The 23,616-nt window shown below is 34.1% G+C and overlaps 1 protein-coding gene across 2 annotated transcripts in view; it reads left to right on the top strand.

The window, feature by feature from the left end:
- LOC134685523 (uncharacterized) overlaps positions 1-15,753 on the top strand; it is a 56,198-nt gene extending 40,445 nt beyond the window's left edge. For both annotated transcript variants that reach the window (XM_063545284.1, XM_063545285.1), the window contains exons 2-3: positions 5,771-6,477; positions 15,528-15,753. In XM_063545284.1, the coding sequence (XP_063401354.1) occupies positions 5,771-6,477; positions 15,528-15,695 (875 nt within the window). In that variant the 3' untranslated portion in view covers positions 15,696-15,753. The remainder of the gene's footprint in view (positions 1-5,770; positions 6,478-15,527) is intronic.
- The last annotated feature ends 7,863 nt before the right edge of the window (positions 15,754-23,616 follow it).

Genomic DNA, 23,616 nt, shown 5'->3' with positions numbered 1-23,616 from the left:
TACAGTTTTACGTCAAATGTATATCATAAAAAATAGACTAAACAGAAAAAGTAGTATTATTGAATAAAATAGTTTTGTCATTCATAGTATGTCAAGATCCTTAAGTAAAAGTAATATCAATCAATGAAATAATTTTGCCGTTTAACGTATGTGGTTTTACATAACCACTGAGTCACTTCAAATGAATATCTAAAAAAGACATATAACAAAATTCTATAATACGTAATTAAGATGATAACAAACGTCAGTATGCAAAATCTATACTTCAAGACCATCTTGTATTATTTGTGAAGTTGATACGGAATATTTATCAACAAGTTCTGGGTATCTTCCGTTGAACTTTTTTAGAAAAAGGACGAGACGTTCTTTGACATACCCCTGGTTCATCAACTTTCTGCTCAGACACTGGACTTCAACTTCATCAAAAACTACCTTGACCAAAAACTTTAACCTGAAACATACACTTTCATTTTCTACGTTCAGTGGACCGTGAAATTGGGGTCAAAAGTTTAATTTGGCTTTACAATTAGAAAGATCATATCATAAGGAACATGTGTACTAAGTTTCAAGTTGATTGGACTTCAACTTCATCAAAAACTACCTTGACCAAAAACTTTAACCTGAAGAGGGACAGACGGACAAACAGACGGACGAACGAACGGACGGACAGACAGACGGACGAACGGACGCACAGACCAGAAAACATAATGCCCCTCTACTATCGTAGGTGGGGCATAAAAATACAGAATAGACTTAATAACATGCGAAAACTTACTGAACAGATTGGATAAAATATAAAAATAATTAGAAGTCTGGCATCAACGAATGGATAATTTGAGAATAGAAAATAAAGAGCTCATTAGAGATCAGGACATTACCTGGAATTACTAATATTAAAATGGTATTTTAAGCCAGGCAGAAAAGATGATTAAGCAATAGTCTCAAAATAGCAGCATCATTATTTGAAATTAAATTTCAGATGTATAGAAGTTTTTTTTCTAAAATTTATATTAAAAGAGATGTACTGACTCATGAGATAGCATTGTAGAATTCCAGTAAAGTATCAGCTTGCATTAGATTTAATGTCATATTTGACAATTCTTTAACGAATTAGAGTAGATCTTTACATATCCACCCAAACATATATCTTTCTGTAATGTCTATCATTAAATTGAGAATGAAAAGGGGGAATGTGTCAAAGAGACAACAACCCGACCATAGAACAGACAAGCACGATTGCAATTTTGCGACTATTCTAGAAGGCCAATATTTCAGTTAGTGTGTTCACGTTGTTTAGTTTAAATTTGTTTTCACTTGATATATTTTATGAGGTTTTTCCTATCAAGTGTCAACCGATGGAGATTTAAAAAACTGACACAATAGTAAATGTTTGTTACCATAATATCTCGTTTACTATAGACGTGTCACGTTACTTATCTATCCCAAATTCATATATTTGGTTTTGATGTTATATTTGTTATTCTCATAGGATTTTGTCTAATGCTTAGTCCGTTTCTGTGTGTGTTACATTTTAAATGTTGTGTCTTGTTCTCCGCTTATATTTAATGCGTTTCTCTCAGTTTTAGTTTGTTACCCCGATTTTGTTTTTTGTCCATGGATTTATGAGTTTTGAACAGCGGTATACTACTACTACCATTTCCATTCAATGTATCAAGTAAGGAATATATATAATCGGGTTTTTTTTTCATCCCAAGACTTTGTCAATAATATTTTACCTTCATATTTGTACACTTGATCTTTCTCAGTATTATAAAACTGCAATATCATCATATTATATAACTTCCTTCTCTGTCATATTATCAGTTGGTAATAAATCTCAGATAACTCTTGGGAAATCCAGCACTACCAATTTCTTGACCGATTTCATAGGTTTGCTTAAGCAATATCAAATTTATATTCTACTAATTCAAGAAAATTGATCCTAAGATTAGCTTATTTTATAACTGAAACGTGTTTACCGAATACTTCGTAATAACCTCTTTTTATATAACTGACTTGTTTTATGCCCTCACACAAAATAGAAGATCACAAGAATGTTTCGTATCTTTGGACGTACGTCCAAACGAACGGAACATCATTAAGATTGAATTGTGTTTTAAATTTCCGTACTTTTAGGTATCGACCGAGTTGATGAATTTAGGTTGCATGACTGACGCAACTCGAGAACATTAAATTAACAAACACCTTATAAAAGTTACTCTGGAAATCTTTTGGCTTGCAATAAAATGAAAGTTTCAAGAAGTTTCTTTGTATTATCCTTGAATAGTACTTGAACTTAGTTACCAGAAAATCTTTAGATATTAAGAATGATCAAAATAGTAAAAAAATCATTTACATATATCAAGAATGTTTCAAATGGCATAATCGGATGATATATGTAAAATCTATACGACCTTGAGTTTGGACACATTGACAAATTGTTTTATCATTCCAGAATAGGTGGATGATATAATGATTCCGTCACAACAAGTAGTTGCTTCCCTTTATGACCTTGGTTGTCCTTGATGTAATTTGTCGCCTAGATATATATTGTTTTGTTGACTGATTCGTCTGTAGTAAAAAAAGTTTAATTTAGAAATTGAATTATCTAATATCCCACGTATTGGAGAACCGAATTACCATAATTATACACTGCTCTTTATTTTCTGCAAGGCAAATAACCTCTAAAACAGTACGCTGGGACATATAAATCACTACAAGTGATAGACTTTATTTCATTCTAATATACAAATCGAAGAAAATTTATATCAGCTACAAAATAGACACTGACCATTTTTATCTATTATCTAAACACTAATTCAAGTTTTTGTTACTTGAAAGTTTGTAATAACGATGGTAAAAACATTTGAAGTACATATTATGTAATTATGTTGAATAAACTGCTTAATGACCAAACATTTTGCAACTGATTTTCGCGAGCTATTTATTTAAAGGAAGACAAATCGCGAAATCGAATATTTACAAATATGTCTCCGCTTTTTTAAAAACATCAGCAAATCACACACATATAAAACTAGTGTATATACTAGTAGCATAGTCAGCTGAGAAATCACACACATAACTAGTGTATATACTAGTAGCATAGTCAGCTGGGAAATAACACATATAACTAGTGAATATAGCATAGTCAGCTGGGAAATAACACACATAACTAGTGCATATAGCATAGTCAGATGGAAAATAACACACATAACTAGTGTTTATAGCATAGTCAGGTGGGAAATAACATACATAACTAGGGAATATAGCATAGTCAGATGGGAAATACACACATAATTAGTGTATACAGCATAGTCAGCTGGGAAATAACACACATTACTACGTATATAGCATAGTCAGCTGGGAAATAACACACATAACTAGTGTATATAGCATAGTCAGCTGGAAAATAACACACATAACTAGTGTATATAGAATATTCAGGTGGGAAATAACACACATAATTAGTGTATATAGCATAGTCAGCTGGGAAATAACACACATAACTATGTATATAGCATAGTCAGCTGGAAAATAACATACATAACTAGGGAATATAGAATAGTCAGCTGGGAAATAACACACATAACTATGTATATAGCATAGTCAGCTGGGAAATAACACACATAACTAGTGTATATAGCATAGTCAGCTGGAAAATAACATACATAACTAGGGAATATAGCATAGTCAGCTGGGAAATAACACACATAACTAGTGTATATAGCATAGTCAGCTGGAAAATAAGATACATAACTAGGGAATATAGCATAGTCAGCTGGGAAATAACACACATAACTAGTGTATATAGCATAGTCAGCTGGGAAATAACACACATAACTAGTGTATATAGCATAGTCAGATGGAAAATAACACACATAATTAGTGTATATAGCATAGTCAGCTGGGAAATAACACACATAACTATGTATATAACATAGTCAGCTGGGAAATAACACACATAATTAGTGTATATAGCATAGTCAGCTGGGAAATTACACACATAACTATGTATATAGCATAGTCAGCTGGGAAATAACACAAACAACAAGTGTATATAGCATAGTCAGCTGGAAAATAAAACACATAACTAGTGTATATATAGCATGGTCAGCTGGGAAATAACACACATAACTAGTGAATATAGCATAGTAACCTGGGAAATAACACACATAACTAGTGAATATACAATAGTCAGATGGGAAATAACACACATAACTAGTGTATATAGCATAGTCAGCTTGGAAATAACACACATAACTATGTATATAGCATAGTCAGCTGGGAAATAACACACATAACTAGTGTATATAGCATAGTCAGCTGGAAAATAACATACATAACTAGGGAATATAGCATAGTCAGCTGGGAAATAACACACATAACTAGTGTATATAGCATAGTCAGCTGGAAAATAACACACACAACAAGTGTATATAGCATAGTCAGCTGGAAAATAACACACATAACTAGTGTATATATAGCATGGTCAGCTGGGAAATAACACACATAACTAGTGAATATAGCATAGTAACCTGGGAAATAACACACATAACTAGTGAATATAGCATAGTAACCTGGGAAATAACACACATAACTAGTGAATATAGCATAGTCAGATGGGAAATAACACACATAACTAGTGTATATAGCATATTCAGCTGGGAAATAACACACATAACTAGTGTAAATAGCATAGTCAGCTGGGAAAAAACACACATAACTATGTATATAGCATAGTCAGCTGGGAAAAAAACCAAACATTACTAAATATATAGGATAGTCAGCTGGAAAAAAACACACATAACTAGTGTATATATAGCATAGTCAGCTGGAAAAAAACACACATAACTAGTGAATATAGCATAGTCAGCTAGGAAAGTCAATGCAACAAAAAAAAAAAAAAAAAAAAAAATAATACATTAAAAAAAAAATGCGAAAATTAATTGCTAAATAGATTATACTTCAACAACACTCACTAAAGAAGTAAACCTTAATCACATGCCTGTTTATATATTCCTTTGAAATTTCAACCAAAGAAGAAGAACTTGATCTTCCTTCATTCTACTGAAAACCATAATAAAATAAGTGTCCTTATAAACAACGTTATACTGCTAATGTCTTACACATACTCCTTCAAAGCTCTTTCTAAATTAAAATTACTATGAGCATATATATTCTTGGCAAAATTGCAGAAATAACGTCATTTCATTCGAATGGTAACAAAACTAGATAAGTTTAAAATTTTGATATGGAGTTCTGTCGAGGCTTAACTTCATGAGATTTCAAAGAGGATTTATTGATTACGTTTGATTGCAAACCAATCTTTACCATGCAAGCTTAAATAATAAAAAAAAAAAATGAGACCATATGGTTAGGTATGTTATTTCTGAGCTCTATTTAGTAACATTAGTGGATTATAACACACGAGATACGTTATACCTTACGTTCATATTTTAGGACTATATAATAATATTATACCTTCTATAGATTTCAGAGAAATGTATTTGGTTGTGTGATGTCACTTGCTGTTCGTCTATATTCAGTAATTGTTCTTGACATAACTTGATATGAGGTATTAGTTCACTGACTGCCTGTGTAATATATAAAATGTCGGTCACTGCCACCAGACGTTTATCATTTTAATATAAAGTAATATACATATTACTGATATACTTATTTGGGACTTGGTAGCCGTTATAACTCAATACTTTACTCCCAATCTTATCATGTTTGTGCATTCTAATATATTTTATTTTTTATTTTACAGAACACTCGTTTCCCTCTCAACACTACCAACTGGCTTTGGAATACCCAGTAACTACCACTAGTTTATCCAACAGTTTACCGGAAGTTATTGAAGTTCCGGAGTTAGAAAGGCCACCGGAACAACCAATTGAAGTGATCTCAATATACCCACCGGCTACGGCGGTGGGAGATAAGCCATTTAAAACAAAAAATGGCCATGGAACTATATTTCACCATAATGCGAATGGTGATCTGTCGATGTCTTCGATAGAAACATCACCAAAAAAGATAAATGGTGACGTGTCAAAAGAGAGCTCCCCAAAACGGGACTCTTTAAGTAGTAGCAAAACTAGCAAGGACAATTCGCCAAAAAGGGAAAGTAGAGCTAAACTGCTTTCGAAAAGTATTCAAAAATCTTTTTCGACGTTTGGATTATATGCCAAGCGGAAACATGAGTCCTCTAAAAAGGACTTTAAAGAATTCATACCGATGCAAGAAACACATTCCAAACCCATTCTGAACAATGCTAAAGTTATTGTGTGTAATGGTAGCATTCAAAAACCTCCCGCTGACGGTCATCGGACCCCCTCCCGTTCATCTTCACCTCAACCAGGACCTAGTGGTAACGGTGTACGTAACCCTTCAAAACCAAAACGTGGCACAGGATGTCGCTATGAATTAGTTAATACATGCAGTAGTCCAGAAGTAGAAAGATGTGAAATTACTGTGGTAAGATATATATGTATGGCTAATTGTAGTCAATCTGTGGTATAGGTCCATTAAATCATATAGATATGTGTGGAATAAAGCATTGTGTGTTAATGCTTTATATTACAAACATAATGTTATTAGTCCGTAATGCCATTGTGTGCGTACAAGGCCACTGTTCACAACAAATATGCTAAAATGAACATGTTCGTTTTAAAAATCAAACTTCATCTTTGATGTGTTGACCTCCAAAACTCTAGAAAAAAATCCGCATATCAATACTTGTATACTGCATGTAAATCACACACCATTGAACTCTCGATTGACTTAACATGTTAATTAGGTTTTTAATAAAATAAATCTTCACTTAATAAATTTTGTACTTTTACAAAAATCAAGGTTAAAATACCCTCAGGCAAAGTTTGCTTGAGATGCTTTTATTAGTCTTCCTGGAACCTTTACGTTATACTATCTCTCTATTTATATATATCCATCTTTGTCTTTCATAATTCCTTCCATTTATTGGTAACTTGAATTCATCTAAAAGCAACTTTGATGTCTAGTGCTTAAAGCGATTTAAAAATATACACGAAATACACTGAAGTTTGTTTTTAAGAATTTCCAATTTTCCAAAAAAAAAACCTGACAAACAAAAATCATATCAAGAAATGCGAACATGTAAACAAATTATTTCTAAACACTTACAAGTCAACAACAACTCCTTTACAATCGTGCCAGTTCATATCTCATTAATATTTTATATATTCATACAATGTATCATTAGTGTGCCAACTGCTAGTTTTTTGTTCAAGTTCCCATTGCTCTATGTTTCGTGTTATACAAGTAATAGCAACAAGACTGTATATCGACCATACATATTAACTAGGTTATCTGATTAGATCCTACAAATACAGTGGATCGGTTACAAAAAAGTGATCAGCTTAAGATACAAAGGCGAAACCAAAATCCACCATTTGTTCAATAGCTTTCTTGTAAGCAACAACCCTTGGTTTATTAGTTTTCTCGTAACCAACAACCCTAGTTTCATTAGTTTTCTCGTAACCAACAACCCTTGGTTCATTAGTTTTCTCGTAACCAACAACCCTAGTTTCATTAGTTTTCTCGTAACCAACAACCCTTGGTTCATTAGTTTTCTCGTAACCAACAACCCTTTGTTCATTAGTTTTCTCGTAACCAACAACCCTTGGTTCATTAGTTTTCTCGTAACCAACAACCCTTGGCTCATTAGTTTTCTTGTAACCAACAACCTTTGGTTCATTAGTTTTCTTGTAACCAACAACCTTTGGTTCATTAGTTTTCTCGTAACCAACAACCATTGGTTCATTAGTTTTCTTGTATTTAAACCAACAACCTTTGGTTCATTAGTTTTCTTGTAACCAACAACCCTTGGTTCATTAGTTTTCTCGTAACCAACAACCCTTGGTTCATTAGTTTTTTTCGTAACCAACAACCTTTGGTTCATTAGTTTTCTCGTAACCAACAACCTTTGTTTCATTAGTTTTCTCGTAACCAACAACCCTTGGTTCATTAGTTTTCTCTTAACCAACAACCTTTGGTTCATTAGTTTTCTCGTAACCAACAACCTTTGGTACATTAGTTTTCTCGTAACCAACAACCCTTGGATCATTAGTTTTCTCGTAAACAGCAACCTTTGGAACACTTGTTGGAAATGCAAGCCATATACTATCGTATCAATTTTGAGAAATGTGGTCCATATGCAAGCGCTACTGAACGGTTGCTACAGCAAACTCAAATACTTTTCTTCATGGAAAGATATACATTAATTGCTGGACGAATTGACCTCGCAGTTGATATATCAGATAGTGCAACTATCATGTGTATTTGTATTTATCCTGCAATCGAGCTTTCTCTTATACTAATACAGGTGTGCAGATAACAGGAATCAATATGCGAATACTATACGTTTAGAGTATCCTGGTATCTTGTTTCTCATGCTAGTGAACAGTTATGTCATATTACTTGTTTGGTTTTTGGTGACTTTATAATCTTCTGTAATGGAAGACAGTGATAGCTGAGATTTTGAACTAGTGCTGTACAAACCAATTGTACTGCTAAAGATCTTTGAAACCCCCAGGCTATTTGAGTAAGTGTATGCTGAACATCCTCTTTTAGTCTTTCCTTGTTGTTATCATCCTATCAATAGTTGCCAATTAGTCTTTATTGATAGTCACTAGAGTCTCCAGATGTGTGAATACCTATAAAATATAAATATAAATAAAATATAGTGTTTCCATTGCTCTCCTGGTTCCATCATCAGTTGGATTCCCTCTCCTCGACTGTTTCGGCGCTGTCCGCGACATTCTCCAGGGGGTGCGCCGACTGAGTTGAGAAGGCTCAGTCAGGAGCCAGCTAGCTCCACCACTGCTGTTCTCTTTCCTTCCATACCCAACCAGAAACTGTTTTTTTTTTTAAATATCAGCTTTACTTGTACTCCGCTCGAAAAAGGAGTTGTATAGGTACACTTCAAATCAACATATATATATAAATGAAAAGATTGGCGGTACCAATTTTCGTTATCTTAGAAGTTGTTTCCTAGATTAAACTCAACTTTCAGAATCTGAAATGCTGATTACCAAAAACCTTGAACCATTACAGAAGTACATGATACAAATATAAACTTTAACATGCAAAATGAGAGACGAAAGATACCAGAGGGACATTCAAACTCATAAGTCAAAAATAAACTGCCAACGCAATGGTTAAAAAAAGATTTACCAACAGACAAACAAAATACACAAAATACACAAAACGCAACATAGAAATCTGATGAGCAAGCAATAGAAACCCGACCAAAAGCACAACATAGAATTCTGACAAGCAAGCAATAGGAACCCCATTAAAAATAAAACATAGAAATCTGATGAGCAAGCAATAGGAACCCCATTAAAAATAAAACATAGAAATCTGATGAGCAAGTAATAGGAACCCCACCAAAAACACAACATAGAAATCTGATGCGCAAGCAATAGGAACACCAACAAAAACAAAACATAAAAATCTGATGAGCAAGCAAAGGGAACCCCACCAAAAACACAACATAGAAATCTGACGAGCAAGCAATAGGAAACCTAACGAAAACATAACATAGAAATCTGATGAGCAAGCAATAGGAACCCCACCAAAACACAACATAAGAATCTGATGAGCAAGCAAAGGGAACCCCACCAAAAACACAACATAGAAATCTGACGAGCAAGCAATAGGAAACCTAACGAAAACATAACATAGAAATCTGATGAGCAAGCAATAGGAACCCCACCAAAAACACAACATAGAAATCTGATGAGCAAGCAAAAGGAACCCCACCAAAAACACAACATAGAAATCTGACGAGCAAGCAATAGGAACCCCACCAAAACACAACATAGAAATCTGATGAGCAAGCAAAAGGAACCCCACCAAAAACACAACATAGAAATCTGACGAGCAAGCAATAGGAAACCTAACGAAAACATAACATAGAAATCTGATGAGCAAGCAATAGGAACCCCACCAAAAACACAACATAGAAATCTGATGAGCAAGCAAAAGGAACCCCACCAAAAACACAACATAGAAATCTGACGAGCAAGCAATAGGAAACCTAACGAAAACATAACATAGAAATCTGATGAGCAAGCAATAGGAACCCCACCAAAAACACAACATAGAAATCTGATGAGCAAGCAAAAGGAACCCCACCAAAAACACAACATAGAAATCTGACGAGCAAGCAATAGGAAACCTAACGAAAACATAACATAGAAATCTGATGAGCAAGCAATAGGAACTCCACCAAAAACACAACATAGAAATCTGATGAGCAAGCAATAGGAACCCCATCAAAAACACAACATAGAAATCTGATGAGCAAGCAATAGGAACCCCACCAAAAACACAACATAGAAATATGATGAGCAAGCAATAGGAACCCCACCAAAAACACAACATAGAAATCTGACGAGCAAGAAATAGGAACCCCACCAAAAACACAACATAGAAATCTGATGAGCAAGAAATAGGAACCCCACCAAAAACACAACATAGAAATCTGATGAGCAAGCAAAAGGAACCCCACCAAAAACACAACATAGAAATCTGACGAGCAAGCAATAGGAAACCTAACGAAAACATAACATAGAAATCTGATGAGCAAGCAATAGGAACCCCACCAAAAACACAACATAGAAATCTGATGAGCAAGCAAAAGGAACCCCACCAAAAACACAACATAGAAATCTGACGAGCAAGCAATAGGAACACCAACAAAAACACAACATAGAAATCTGATGATCAAGCAATAGGAACACCAACAAAAATACAACATAGAAATCTGATGATCAAGCAATAGGAACACCAACAAAAATACAACATAGAAATCTGACGAGCAAGCAATAGGAACCCCACCAAAAACACAACATAGAAATCTGATGAGCAAGCTATAGGAACACCAACAAAAATACAACATAGAAATCTGATGATCAAGCAATAGGAACCCCACCAAAAACACAACATAGAAATCTGATGAGCAAGCAAAAGGAACCCCAACAAAAATAAAACATAGAAATCTGACGAGCAAGTAATAGGAACCCCACCAAAAACACAACATAGAAATCTGATGAGCAAGCAATAGGAACCCCACCAAAAACACAACATAGAAATCTGATGAGCAAGCTATAGGAACACCAACAAAAATACCGCATAGAAATCTGACGAGCAAGCAATAGGAACCCCACCAAAAACACAACATAGAAATCTGATGAGCAAGCAATAGGAACACCAACAAAAATACAACATAGAAATCTGACGAGCAAGCAATAGGAACACCAACAAAAATACAACATAGGAATCTGACGAGCAAGCAATAGGAACCCCACCAAAAACACAACATAGAAATCTGACGAGCAAGCAATAGGAACACCAACAAAAATACAACATAGAAATCTGATGAGCAAGCAATAGGAACTCCACAAAAATACAACATAGAAATCTGACGAGCAAGCAATAGGAACACCAACAAAAATACAACATAGAAATCTGACGAGCAAGCAATAGGAACCCCACCAAAACACAACATAGAAATCTGATGAGCAAGCAAAAGGAACCCCAACAAAAATAAAACATAGAAATCTGACGAGCAAGCAATAGGAACACCAACAAAAACACAACATAGAAATCTGATGATCAAGCAATAGGAACACCAACAAAAATACAACATAGAAATCTGATGATCAAGCAATAGGAACACCAACAAAAATACAACATAGAAATCTGACGAGCAAGCAATAGGAACCCCACCAAAAACACAACATAGAAATCTGATGAGCAAGCTATAGGAACACCAACAAAAATACAACATAGAAATCTGACGAGCAAGCAATAGGAACACCAACAAAAATACAACATAGAAATCTGATGAGCAAGCAATAGGAACACCAACAAAAATACATAGAAATCTGACGAGCAAGCAATAGGAACACCAACAAAAATACAACATAGAAATCTGACGAGCAAGCAATAGGAACCCCACCAAAAACACAACATAGAAATCTGATGAGCAAGCTATAGGAACACCAACAAAAATACAACATAGAAATCTGATGAGCAAGCTATAGGAACACCAACAAAAATACAACATAGAAATCTGACGAGCAAGCAATAGGAACCCCACCAAAAACACAACATAGAAATCTGATGAGCAAGCAATAGGAACACCAACAAAAATACAACATATAAATCTGATGAGCAAGCAATAGGAACCCCACCAAAAACACAACATAGAAATCTGATGAGCAAGCAATAGGAACCCCACCAAAAACACAACATATAAATCTGACGAGCAAGCAATAGGAACCCCACCAAAAACACAACATAGAAATCTGATGAGCAAGCAATAGGAACCCCACCAAAAACACAACATAGAAATCTGATGAGCAAGCTATAGGAACACCAACAAAAATACAACATAGAAATCTGACGAGCAAGCAATAGGAACCCCACCAAAAACACAACATAGAAATCTGACGAGCAAGCAATAGGAACCCCACCAAAACACAACATAAAAATCTGATGAGCAAGCAATAGGAACTCCACCAAAAACACAACATAGAAATCTGATGAGCAAGCAATAGGAACCCCACCAAAAACACAACATAGAAATCTGATGAGCAAGCTATAGGAACACCAACAAAAATACAACATAGAAATCTGACGAGCAAGCAATAGGAACCCCACCAAAAACACAACATAGAAATCTGATGAGCAAGCAATAGGAACACCAACAAAAATACAACATAGAAATTTGACGAGCAAGCAATAGGAAACCTAACGAAAACATAACATAGAAATCTGATGAGCAAGCAATAGGAACCCCACCAAAACACAACATAGAAATCTGATGAGCAAGCAATAGGAACCCCACCAAAAACACAACATAGAAATCTGATGAGCAAGCAATAGGAACCCCACCAAAAACACAACATAGAAATCTGATGAGCAAGCTATAGGAACACCAACAAAAATACAACATAGAAATCTGACGAGCAAGCAATAGGAACCCCACCAAAAACACAACATAGAAATCTGATGAGCAAGCAATAGGAACACCAACAAAAATACAACATAGAAATCTGACGAGCAAGCAATAGGAACACCAACAAAAATACAACATAGAAATCTGACGAGCAAGCAATAGGAACCCCACCAAAAACACAACATAGAAATCTGACGAGCAAGCAATAGGAACACCAACAAAAATACAACATAGAAATCTGATGAGCAAGCAATAGGAACTCCACAAAAATACAACATAGAAATCTGACGAGCAAGCAATAGGAACACCAACAAAAATACAACATAGAAATCTGACGAGCAAGCAATAGGAACACCAACAAAAATACAACATAAAAATCTGATGAGCAAGAAATAGGAACCCCACAAAAAACACAACATAGAAATCTGATGAGCAAGCAATAGGAACCCCACCAAAACACAACATAAAAATCTGATGAGCAAGCAATAGGAACTCCACCAAAAACACAACATAGAAATTTGATGAGCAAGCTATAGGAACCCCACCAAAAACACAACATAGAAATTTGATGAGCAAGCTATAGGAACCCCACCAAAACACAACATAGAAATCTGATGAGAAAGCAATAGGAACCCCACCAAAAATTACTGAAAATTTGATTAGAAAAAAATCGTATATACATGTAATTAGAAAGAGGAAACATGTAGAATTAATAAACCGTGATAAGTAGTTTGACTGCAAGATGTGTGATCATTTTTTTACCAAATAATACAAAACCATACACTAACTCAGTAAATATATGCACCATGTCAGCATCAGAGAGCAGAATGTGCGATGTTTATATGCAATTGTCCAAATGGTACCAAATGTTAATCATATACATGTACCGATTTTCCGTAATATACATAATAAGGAAATCTAGTTAATTTAAAAGTCTAATTATCAAAATTTATGAAAAAAGAGCTGCATGGAAATTCAATGTTTAAAATATCCAATAAGAATATAACAGTTATTAGAAGGGAAAATTGTGCAAGAATACAAAAACATGAGTATACAAGATTTATATATATATATAAAATAAGAACAGCGTGTAGCAGGCCAATATTTGAAATAAATATTTATTTATGTTGTTAAAAAAAAAAAAGAACAGCGTGTAGTCATTTCTAGAAAAATAAAAGTATTAACAGTTGCCGATGCAGTGTTTACAAGTATTGCAAAACAAACTAGTATAACCAAAATAATTCTGGAATATTTTCATGTCTATTCTTTTGTCTTTTGATTAATGTTTCAAAATATATAATTGTATAAATTGATATTTTTCAAAACCTCAGAAACTAAGTGCTGAAACTTTGTACATAAAACTCGAAACAATCTAACGTTTTAAAGTTTTCAAAGTTTGACATAGAATCTAGAGCTACCGGTCTTTTGTGCTAAAGGCATATTTGAGATGACAACACATTACGTATAAGATATAAATGTGTTAACATATTTTAAAATATATTATATGGATACCATAAACAAAATCTGTGTTACGACACCAACCTTCACCCTAACCTTCACCGGGTACGCTCGAGACCATTACTATAAAATTATGGTTTCAATCTATAAAATGTAATTATTTCTCTACAAACTGAAACTTTATAACTTTCGAATGTCTGCTAAAAAAGCAAATATTACACAAAGATCAAAGATATTGTTTTTCATAAATTTAGGTTCTTATCTATAATACTAAAATTACGAGGTCCAATTGTCAGCCGTCATCACGTAAAAACGACGAATCAAAGAATTCAACTTCATTTATAACTCATATAGTACAAATGTGTAGATTAAAATTTACACCACTCCAGGTCCTTTTGTTTTCCATGTAATTAATATTGCCAATAATTAAGAAGTTCCGGGGCGAGTCCGATACCGATACCAAAAGTATATTCACCTGTTACCTATTACCTTATCTGTACGTTCCGCATCTGACAGGCACACCACCAAACGTTGTATTCATTATTAATATGCTATATACACGAGTTATAATCACGGGGTTGACACTAATTAATTGTCAAATTGTAACCTATTGTAGTATTTTAATCAGTAAGACTTTCTAAGATAACAATACGAATACTAAAAATCTGGACTAAAAATAAGGCGTATGTGTACAGTTTTCAATTTGTTATTGGGCATGACGTAAAACTACGAATCAAAGAATTCTAATATATTTATAACTAATACTAGGACAATGCTGTTGATTAAAAAAATACTCCATTCCAGGACCTTTTGTTTTCCAAATAATTAATATTATCAATAATTGATTCGACGGGTTAAAACAGAAAAATTTGAAAGTAGAGAAAACTGTGTATCTTATAATCGGCATGACTTTATCAGATGACAATACTACATGTTAAACTAAAATAAGGCTTGCGCATAGTTATACACTTTAATTCAGTCACGGACCCGCGACATCACGGGTGTGTTCTAGTATCATAAACAATTACGATATATTGTAATTATGTGATGTATATTTTAGGAACCGACAGACCTGGAGCAGACGGACGCCCACGATGGTAGGCTGATACATAACGAAAAGGAACAAGCATCATTACGCGAGGCCGCAGACCGAGGCACTAAATTCATTGCTGTTATCGTGATCCTGTTGTTTATAACATTGGTTGTGCTGTTACTAACTTTTGCATGATCACACAAGTATATTGATAGCATTTTGTTACATTAAATAAATTATTATATAGATTCAACATTTTTAAAGTATTTTATGTATGATGTTTGATCAAGGTAAGAAAACAGAAATAGTGAAATTGAAATGATTTTTATTTGATTTTTTTACACGTGCCTTTTGGGGACCATTTAAGCTTGTAATGTGGTATCGTTTTTCTCATTGTTAAATGTCATACGATGACCTATAATACTGTTGCTAACTTTGACATCACTTGGTCTCTGTCGTAGAGTTAACTTACTGGCAATCCAACCGCACTTTCTTATTTTTACATAACTTGTCAACAATCATAATTCTCATCAATGTTTGTAAGCGTACAATCACAAACTTCAGATAGCTTTTATGACTTACGAAACATATTAAAACCATGCAAGAACATACTAAAATAAATGTAACAATTATTCTAAGAAGACGAAACATACTCTGGAAACATATATGAGCATCCAGCTAATCAACAGACGAGAATGTGAGTCAGTGGTACACGTAGAATTTAAAAAAAGTGCTTTAAAATACATCAGATTCCGAACTCTTCATAATAATTGACAATGTCACAATTTAAGTTTATTGTGTCCAAAAATTCACAGTTTTGGATTCAGTTTTTTTTGCTGTTCTAGACAATCAAAACAGGACTACAGTTCATACATGTAGTTTTGACAGATTTTTCGACTTTTCGTTATCACAGACTGCACAAATAAAACCAATAACAACTACAATGATTTTAGGATATTCTTGGATAACCTTTCCTTTTCAAGATCAAGTATTTCTTCATCGTCAAGTAGAAGCTTTCTCTACAAAAAGACCACTATGGGGAACCACGTGATTCGATGTTCATCTAGATACATACAAGTATAGAACAATTCCAAATGCTTTGATAGTATCGAGCAAAAACTATACTTATACTACATTCTTTAAAAACAGAACTATCGGCTTGCTATTTATGATATCATACGAAATAAGGTCAGCCAAATTTGTACAGACTTCAAATGATAGATAGATTAGAGTAACAGGTCACATCGGAGCGAATAAACACGAGGCTTGGTTTCTGAACTAAGGTCGATACTATCAGAAAGCAAAGGAGATGAAGTATAATCGCAAATGAGACAACTATTCACCAGAGACTAAATGACGAAGATATAAACTATAGGGCAATGCACGGCCTTTGACACACAGGAACTACTCATTCCTTATAGAATAAAAATTAAGAATGTAAATGGGGAATTTGTCAAAGAGAAAACAAACCGAGACCAAAGAGAAGATGACAGCCGAAGGCATCCACGCAGCGAGAGAATCCCGCACTCGATGGTGGCCCTCAGCTGAACCTTAACAAAAATGTGTACTAATTCAGTTAAAATGGACGTCATGCTAAACTCCAAAACATATAAATAATCTAAAATTAAAAACAATTCAACAGAAACCCGACGGCATATTTTATTTTGAAGCAGTAAACAAAAAACGCACATGATAGACAGCATCCATCGACGTCCACTGGAGTAAACATGCCCTATAGGTATTAAACATGCCCTATAGGTATTAAACATGCCCTATAGGTATTAAACATGCCCTATAGGTATTAAACATGCCCTATAGGTATTAAACATGCCCTATAGGTATTAAACATGCCCTATAGGTATTAAACATGCCCTATAGGTATTAAACATGCCCTATAGGTATTAAACATGCCCTATAGGTATTAAACATGCCCTATAGGTATTAACAGATTTTGGTTAGTTTTTTATGTTAACTGTCAACATTCCCAGAACATTTGGAATGATAAAGATGAGTAAGTTAAAAGTTGATTTGTGGTATATACGAAGAAACTTTATCAAACTATCACGGCTGGTAATCTACACACGCAGAACATTTGGTTCTACAATGAAAACCGTGAGAGGATTTTCCGGTTGTGCTTGAGTGGAGCAATTGTCACCGCTTCGAAAGGTATATACATTTCTAAATCGCAATTTTCTTATACGACTGATCAAAATATTGAAAACCGGAGAATGCTATGCTGTGGTGAATACTTGAACAAAAAGATATATATATCATTCACTGCTGTACGTGGAGTTGAACTCCTACAAAATCAGTTGCCGCACGATAATTTGCCTAAAAAATTGACATTTAAATTTAAAAATGGTTTTAATTACAAATCCTTAAGTTCAAATTTATACTTTTTATTCGGTCAATGGGTATGAAAGTCTTTTTGGGCGGCGCATACGCTGTCCGGTGTTAATCGACATCTCAATAAATCTAAAAACATTATCTTTTCTTTATGACATGCGTGAGGGGATCGGTTTTGATTGAGGACATCGTGAATGAATGAGGGGACGTGAAATCATAATATTATATCCAAACTATGAGTCTTTGAAAGTTGCATAACTTGATGTGGTCAGATTGTTCATAGTAGTTATGTAAGTAGTAAACCGTTGTCGAAATTCATAAATTGATTGAGAAAAAAACAGTTCGGACTACAAACTAAAACTGAGGGAAACACATCAAATATAAGAGGAAAACTACGTAACAACAGCAACACAAAATTAAACTTTAACACACACAGAAACGAACACAGTTTAACTATGGCCATTTTCCTGACTTGGGCATTAAAAGAAAAAATGTTGGGATGAACCCGGTTTTGTGGCATACCAAACCTCTTGCTTCTACGGAAATTAAATATATCATTTAAAGACTACATTACATGACAGGACTACAATACAAATAAATGATAGAACATATAGGACAGAGAAACACTCCAATTATAGCTAATAAAATGTACCAGGTTTAAAAAACACTTATACGTCAGACGCGTCTTTCGTCCACAAAAGGCTCACCAGTGACGCTCAGATGAAAAAAGTTCGAAAGCCAAGACAAGTACATTGAGGACCAAAAGTTCCAAAAAGTTGTGCCTAATACGGCTAGGGTTTCTGCCAGGAATAAGAACATCCTTGTTATTTCGAATAATTCACAATTTTGCAACCAGTGATGTTTTATAAAATGACTATATAATAGATATACATGCTAAAATCGAAGTGATGACTACATGTAACTATACAAAATAAAAACGAATACATAAAACTACCTAAACCAGCAAATAAAAATTCACAGCCGAGTTAGTCAAAACCATAAACGCACAAAGTGACGTAATATATGAATTTCTTAAACAATATCCAAAAAATAGGATAGACAGAAATCAGAATTAAATTTGCAATACTGAATTACATTTATCAATCACAATAAAAATTACATTTATTAATTAATATTAAATTGTGGTAGTAAACTATACCGATTTTTTGCCAAAATCCACGAATTTGGACACATATTTGAAATTTATTGGTTAGACTTTTATTCATAATTAGAGAACATGGTCGTTTATTGTTATTTCAAAATTCTATCGCATAATTTTTATCTATGCACACAAATTTGTTTTTTCATAAACAATCTAACCATATTAAGGCAACTTTCAACGACTGATAGCTTGTATGTAAAGATATGATTACAAGTCCACTCACGCATTCACGATGTCCTCAATCAGAACCGATCCCCTTACGCATTAAAAAATGAAAATATGATGTTTTTAGATATATTAAGATGTCTATCGATACCGGACAGCGTACACACCGCCCAAAACGACATTCATACCCATTGACCGAATAAAAAGTAAATTTGAACTTGAAGGTCTGTTAATAAAACCATTTCAAAATCTAAATGTCACTTTTTTAGGCAAGTTCTCGTGCGGCAACTGATTTTGTAGGAACTCAACTCCACGCACAACAGTAAATGATACATGTATCTCTTCGTTAAAGTATTCACACAGCATAGCATTCTCCGATTTTCCATATTTTAATCAGTCGAATAAGAAAATTGCGATTTAGAAATGTACATACCTTTGAAGCGGTGACAATTACTCCACTCAAGCACAGCCGGAAAATCCTCTCATGGTTTTCATTGCAGAACCAAATGTTCTGCGTGTGTAGATTACCATTCGTGACTATGACACATCGTTGTTTTCAAAGATTGTGTAAATATTTGGCTTCAACCACGTGTCCGGGAATAATTTTGAGTATTTCATTTCGAGTTATATTTGTTTACAAATAAAGGCAAAAGAAGTATACCGCTGTTTAAAATTCATAAATTGAGGGAGAAAAAACAAATCCAGGTTATAAACTAAAACTGAGGGAAACGTATCAAATATACAAAACTAACGGAATAAGGGAGCTACCATTTGATTTTTTATGGGAGGGGGAAGGGGGGGGGGGGGGGCTAGGCTAGGATGAAAAATTTTGTCCTGCATTTTTTTTAGTTGTAATCTCTGTCCTGCCTTTTTATTTTTCACTCTATCCGGTCCTGCTTTTTTTTTGTTTATCCTGATTTTTTAACATAAATTGTCATCCTGACTTTATTTTTTTGCAAGTGTCCAAGTGTCTCATTCTGCCTTTTTTTTTAACTCAAAACTCCTGTCCTGCCTATTTTTTTCAAATTTCATCCTAGCCCCACCCCCCCCCCCCCATTAAAATCAAATGGTAGCTCCCTTCAGTATAATTCCTGATTTTGATCGCAGCTCGCATTAGTTGATCAGTATATTTTTTTTTAAATAGCCACTTCAAGTTTGTATATATATGTACATATTTTTGTTGTTGGACCGTACACCAGCTGTTAATATAAGATTTATTTGTCTCGAATACGCCTTATCGCTATTTATTCGATTCCGGATAAGTTCTAAAACAACTTTTTCTTCCAGTTGAAGCTATCTGGAACCCTGTTTAAACAATTCACAATGTATGATACTGTTTAATGAGACCTGTTTAAACTACCGTAAATACTTCAAAATTATTTTTTTTACTTCAATATTAATTTCGAAAAAAGTAAATCATTCTCTATCAAAGTTTCTTGGTGATCGCTTTCTAAAGTTTTTCCTCCCTCAGCTCACTACTGATGACCTTTATTTTCGGTGGCATAACCAAAACAGGAAGTTGTATAAATGACTGTTTTTCTCGGATTGGGCTAAATATCGATAAGGTATATTATCCTCTGTATTTCGTTCAGTCTCCTTTTACCCTCAACTTTTTATCATATGAATGAAATGAGATTTGGAGTTCTATCAATGAGACAACAACACCGACACAAATGAACAAAAGACAACTTATTATCGTTAACAGTATGTTTTTTACCAGTTTACACTTCAGCATAATAGAAGTGCAGGTATCTTTTAAAATGAAGAGTAAGCAATATAAAATGATGTTTTATTTTATTTAAGTTGATGTCAACGACAAAACATGTGCAGATAATACTTCCAAAAAAAATTTCACCGAGCTTAAGACATGATATTTCTTAGTGTGGCAAATGCGAGATAACTCTGAACTATAACACAACAATAAAATACAAAAAAAAGAAATTTGTGTTCATGCGTTCGATAATATTTTTTTAGTAACACATATATTCAGGGTTCTCACTAAGGATTTTTGGAGGCAAGTCCAGGGACTCGTCGTTTTTGGCCATGGTGAGTCCAACAAGAAGAAGATAATTTATTGCAATTTTTTGGCATATTTATTAAATGTTGCGTGCAGAGGCGGATTTAGGGGAGGCCCAGGGGGCCATTCCCCTTTTTTGGAAAACATTTGGTTGCTCATATAGAGAATCACTGAAGCGTGACTGGAGCGGGCCCCCCTCTTAGGTCAGTCTGTGGGCCCCCACTTATGAAAATTCCTGGATCCGCCACTGGCGTGTGACATAGATTATATGTTTTTTTTTATTTTAATCTTCCTATTCATTCCTATTTTCAATCTTAAAGGCTTGGCAATTCTCATGCAGAGATTGCTTAAGTGATAGTCAGACACGCCTGATACATAGAATGAGTTTTATGTGCATTTTTTTCATTATTAGATCAAAGACATGTTTGGTAATCAATGACGTTGTAGTACCACAGTCGTCGAATGGCACCACCTAAATCAAGTCGAAAGGTGTGATATATTTATTTAATTTTGCTTGTGAGATAGTTTATTGTACTATTTTGGTAATTTCAATCTTAACCAAGTCACAAAGACTTGACGAACACCCGAGATTGACTATTGTGAGTGGTAAATGTAAAAATTATTAGAAACGACAGATAGTTAGTGAATTTTGTATGCATTTTCATTATTAATTATTCAAGATATGTTTTTAAAAGTTGTGCTAATTGTGCCGTAAAGTGGAATTAGTTGAGGTTCAAAAGAAAAGCATCTTTCCTTTGAAAACATACTTGACAATCTGCTTGTTGTTTACAGAAGATACTAGTATAGAAGGGGCGAAATATACTAAAGGGAGAGTCAAACTCATTGATAGAAAATAAACTGACAACGCTATGGCTAAAAGAAAAGACAAACAAACAGATAATAGTACAAAAAGCACAACATAGAAAAAAAGAGACTTAGCAACACGAACCACATCAAAAAGATGATCTCAGATGCTCTGGAAGGGTAAACAGATCCTGCTCCACATGTGGCACCCGTGGTGTTGCTCATGTTATTACAAATCAGGTAAAAAGTTTAATTTGGAAGGTCGCATTCATGAAAAGGGAAGGGGATTGTAGTTACGACATAAGGAACATACCGAATATCTTTTGTGAAATTAAAGAAGAGATAATTTAAACTTCACCATTTGGAATTTTTGCATGGTTTAATAGACTCCTTGTGAGCAGCAGTCATCTATCAAGGAAATCATGATTGGAAATACAAGCCCGGGAACATTGTAATATATACTCCGTATGCAGGCGGTGTTGGAATGTTGCCACATATAAATGGAAAGTTCACAAATGGGAAGCTGAAATCATCTCTTGTGTCGTAAAGTTTTGTTTTCAATCGACCCTCATTGCCAATTTCTAGATGCAAGCAAAGATATGAGGCAGAATTAACTGTGTGATGACTATATGTAGTATCTTGTATCTCTAGTTCGATTGGATAAATTCGTTCAACAGTCACAAACTTATCTTTCTTCCTAAGAAGTTTCTTTATTAAGTCAGCCTCATAATAATAATGAAAAAGTCGGCAAGAAGAGGAGCACAATTGGTTCCCATTGGAATTCCGACAGTCAGTTGAAAAACGTAACAAATCTGTTGTCAATCAAAAATTGTCTCGCGTGCAACCAATTCCTTTCATACATTTAATGACACGAACACGACCTTGGTTGATTCAGATTTGGTTTTATTTGACGTTGTCATCAGAACGTTTCATATGCCTTAAATTCATCTGATTTTAGTCATTTAGGACTTGCTAAAAACTAACCACTACATATTTTCTCTTTTACAAATGCATTTGTGTTTTTATCTGAATCGCTGACTACGTTTGTTCTGCATGTAGAATTTAGTTGTAGATCATGTTTTGCTTTTTAATTATTTTCATGCTGATTAGAGATCACAGTTTCCATACCGATGTTTAATTAACATCTCTGAGTATTGAGTCTTTTGTGTGTTGTTTTTGTGCTTTGTAACTTGTAAAGCGATTCTTTTCCTACTGATTTTTGTTCATATGTGTTCTGTTGCACCAATGTCGCAAGTATGGGGAGTTTTGACAGCATTTAAACATTTTAACCTCGCAGCATTTTGTATGTGCATGTCCTATTGTCCAATGTTGTTAATTGGTAGCTTTAAGAGTTTCGTTTGATATTTTGTACTTATATCAAATCGTTGGTTTTCTCACTTAATAGTTTTTACATTTTGCTTCCGTTTCATAATAAGCTTACTATGTGGTGAAACTAAGAAGCTAAAATGTACGTGATTGGTCTCTGGTGGAAAGTTGTTTCTTTTGGAATTATACTACATCTTATTTAATTTTAAATAAAAAATACTTTTATCAATTTATTTTTTCATTTGGTGGGAGCCACTTCATTTCAAAATATTTGCATGATGACAATACGAGAACCA

This window comes from Mytilus trossulus, chromosome 9 (assembly GCF_036588685.1).
Source record: "Mytilus trossulus isolate FHL-02 chromosome 9, PNRI_Mtr1.1.1.hap1, whole genome shotgun sequence".
NCBI classification, from domain to species: domain Eukaryota; kingdom Metazoa; phylum Mollusca; class Bivalvia; order Mytilida; family Mytilidae; genus Mytilus; species Mytilus trossulus.
The sequence above is the reverse complement of the archived record's forward strand: the minus strand, read 5'-3'. Positions and strand labels throughout refer to the sequence as shown.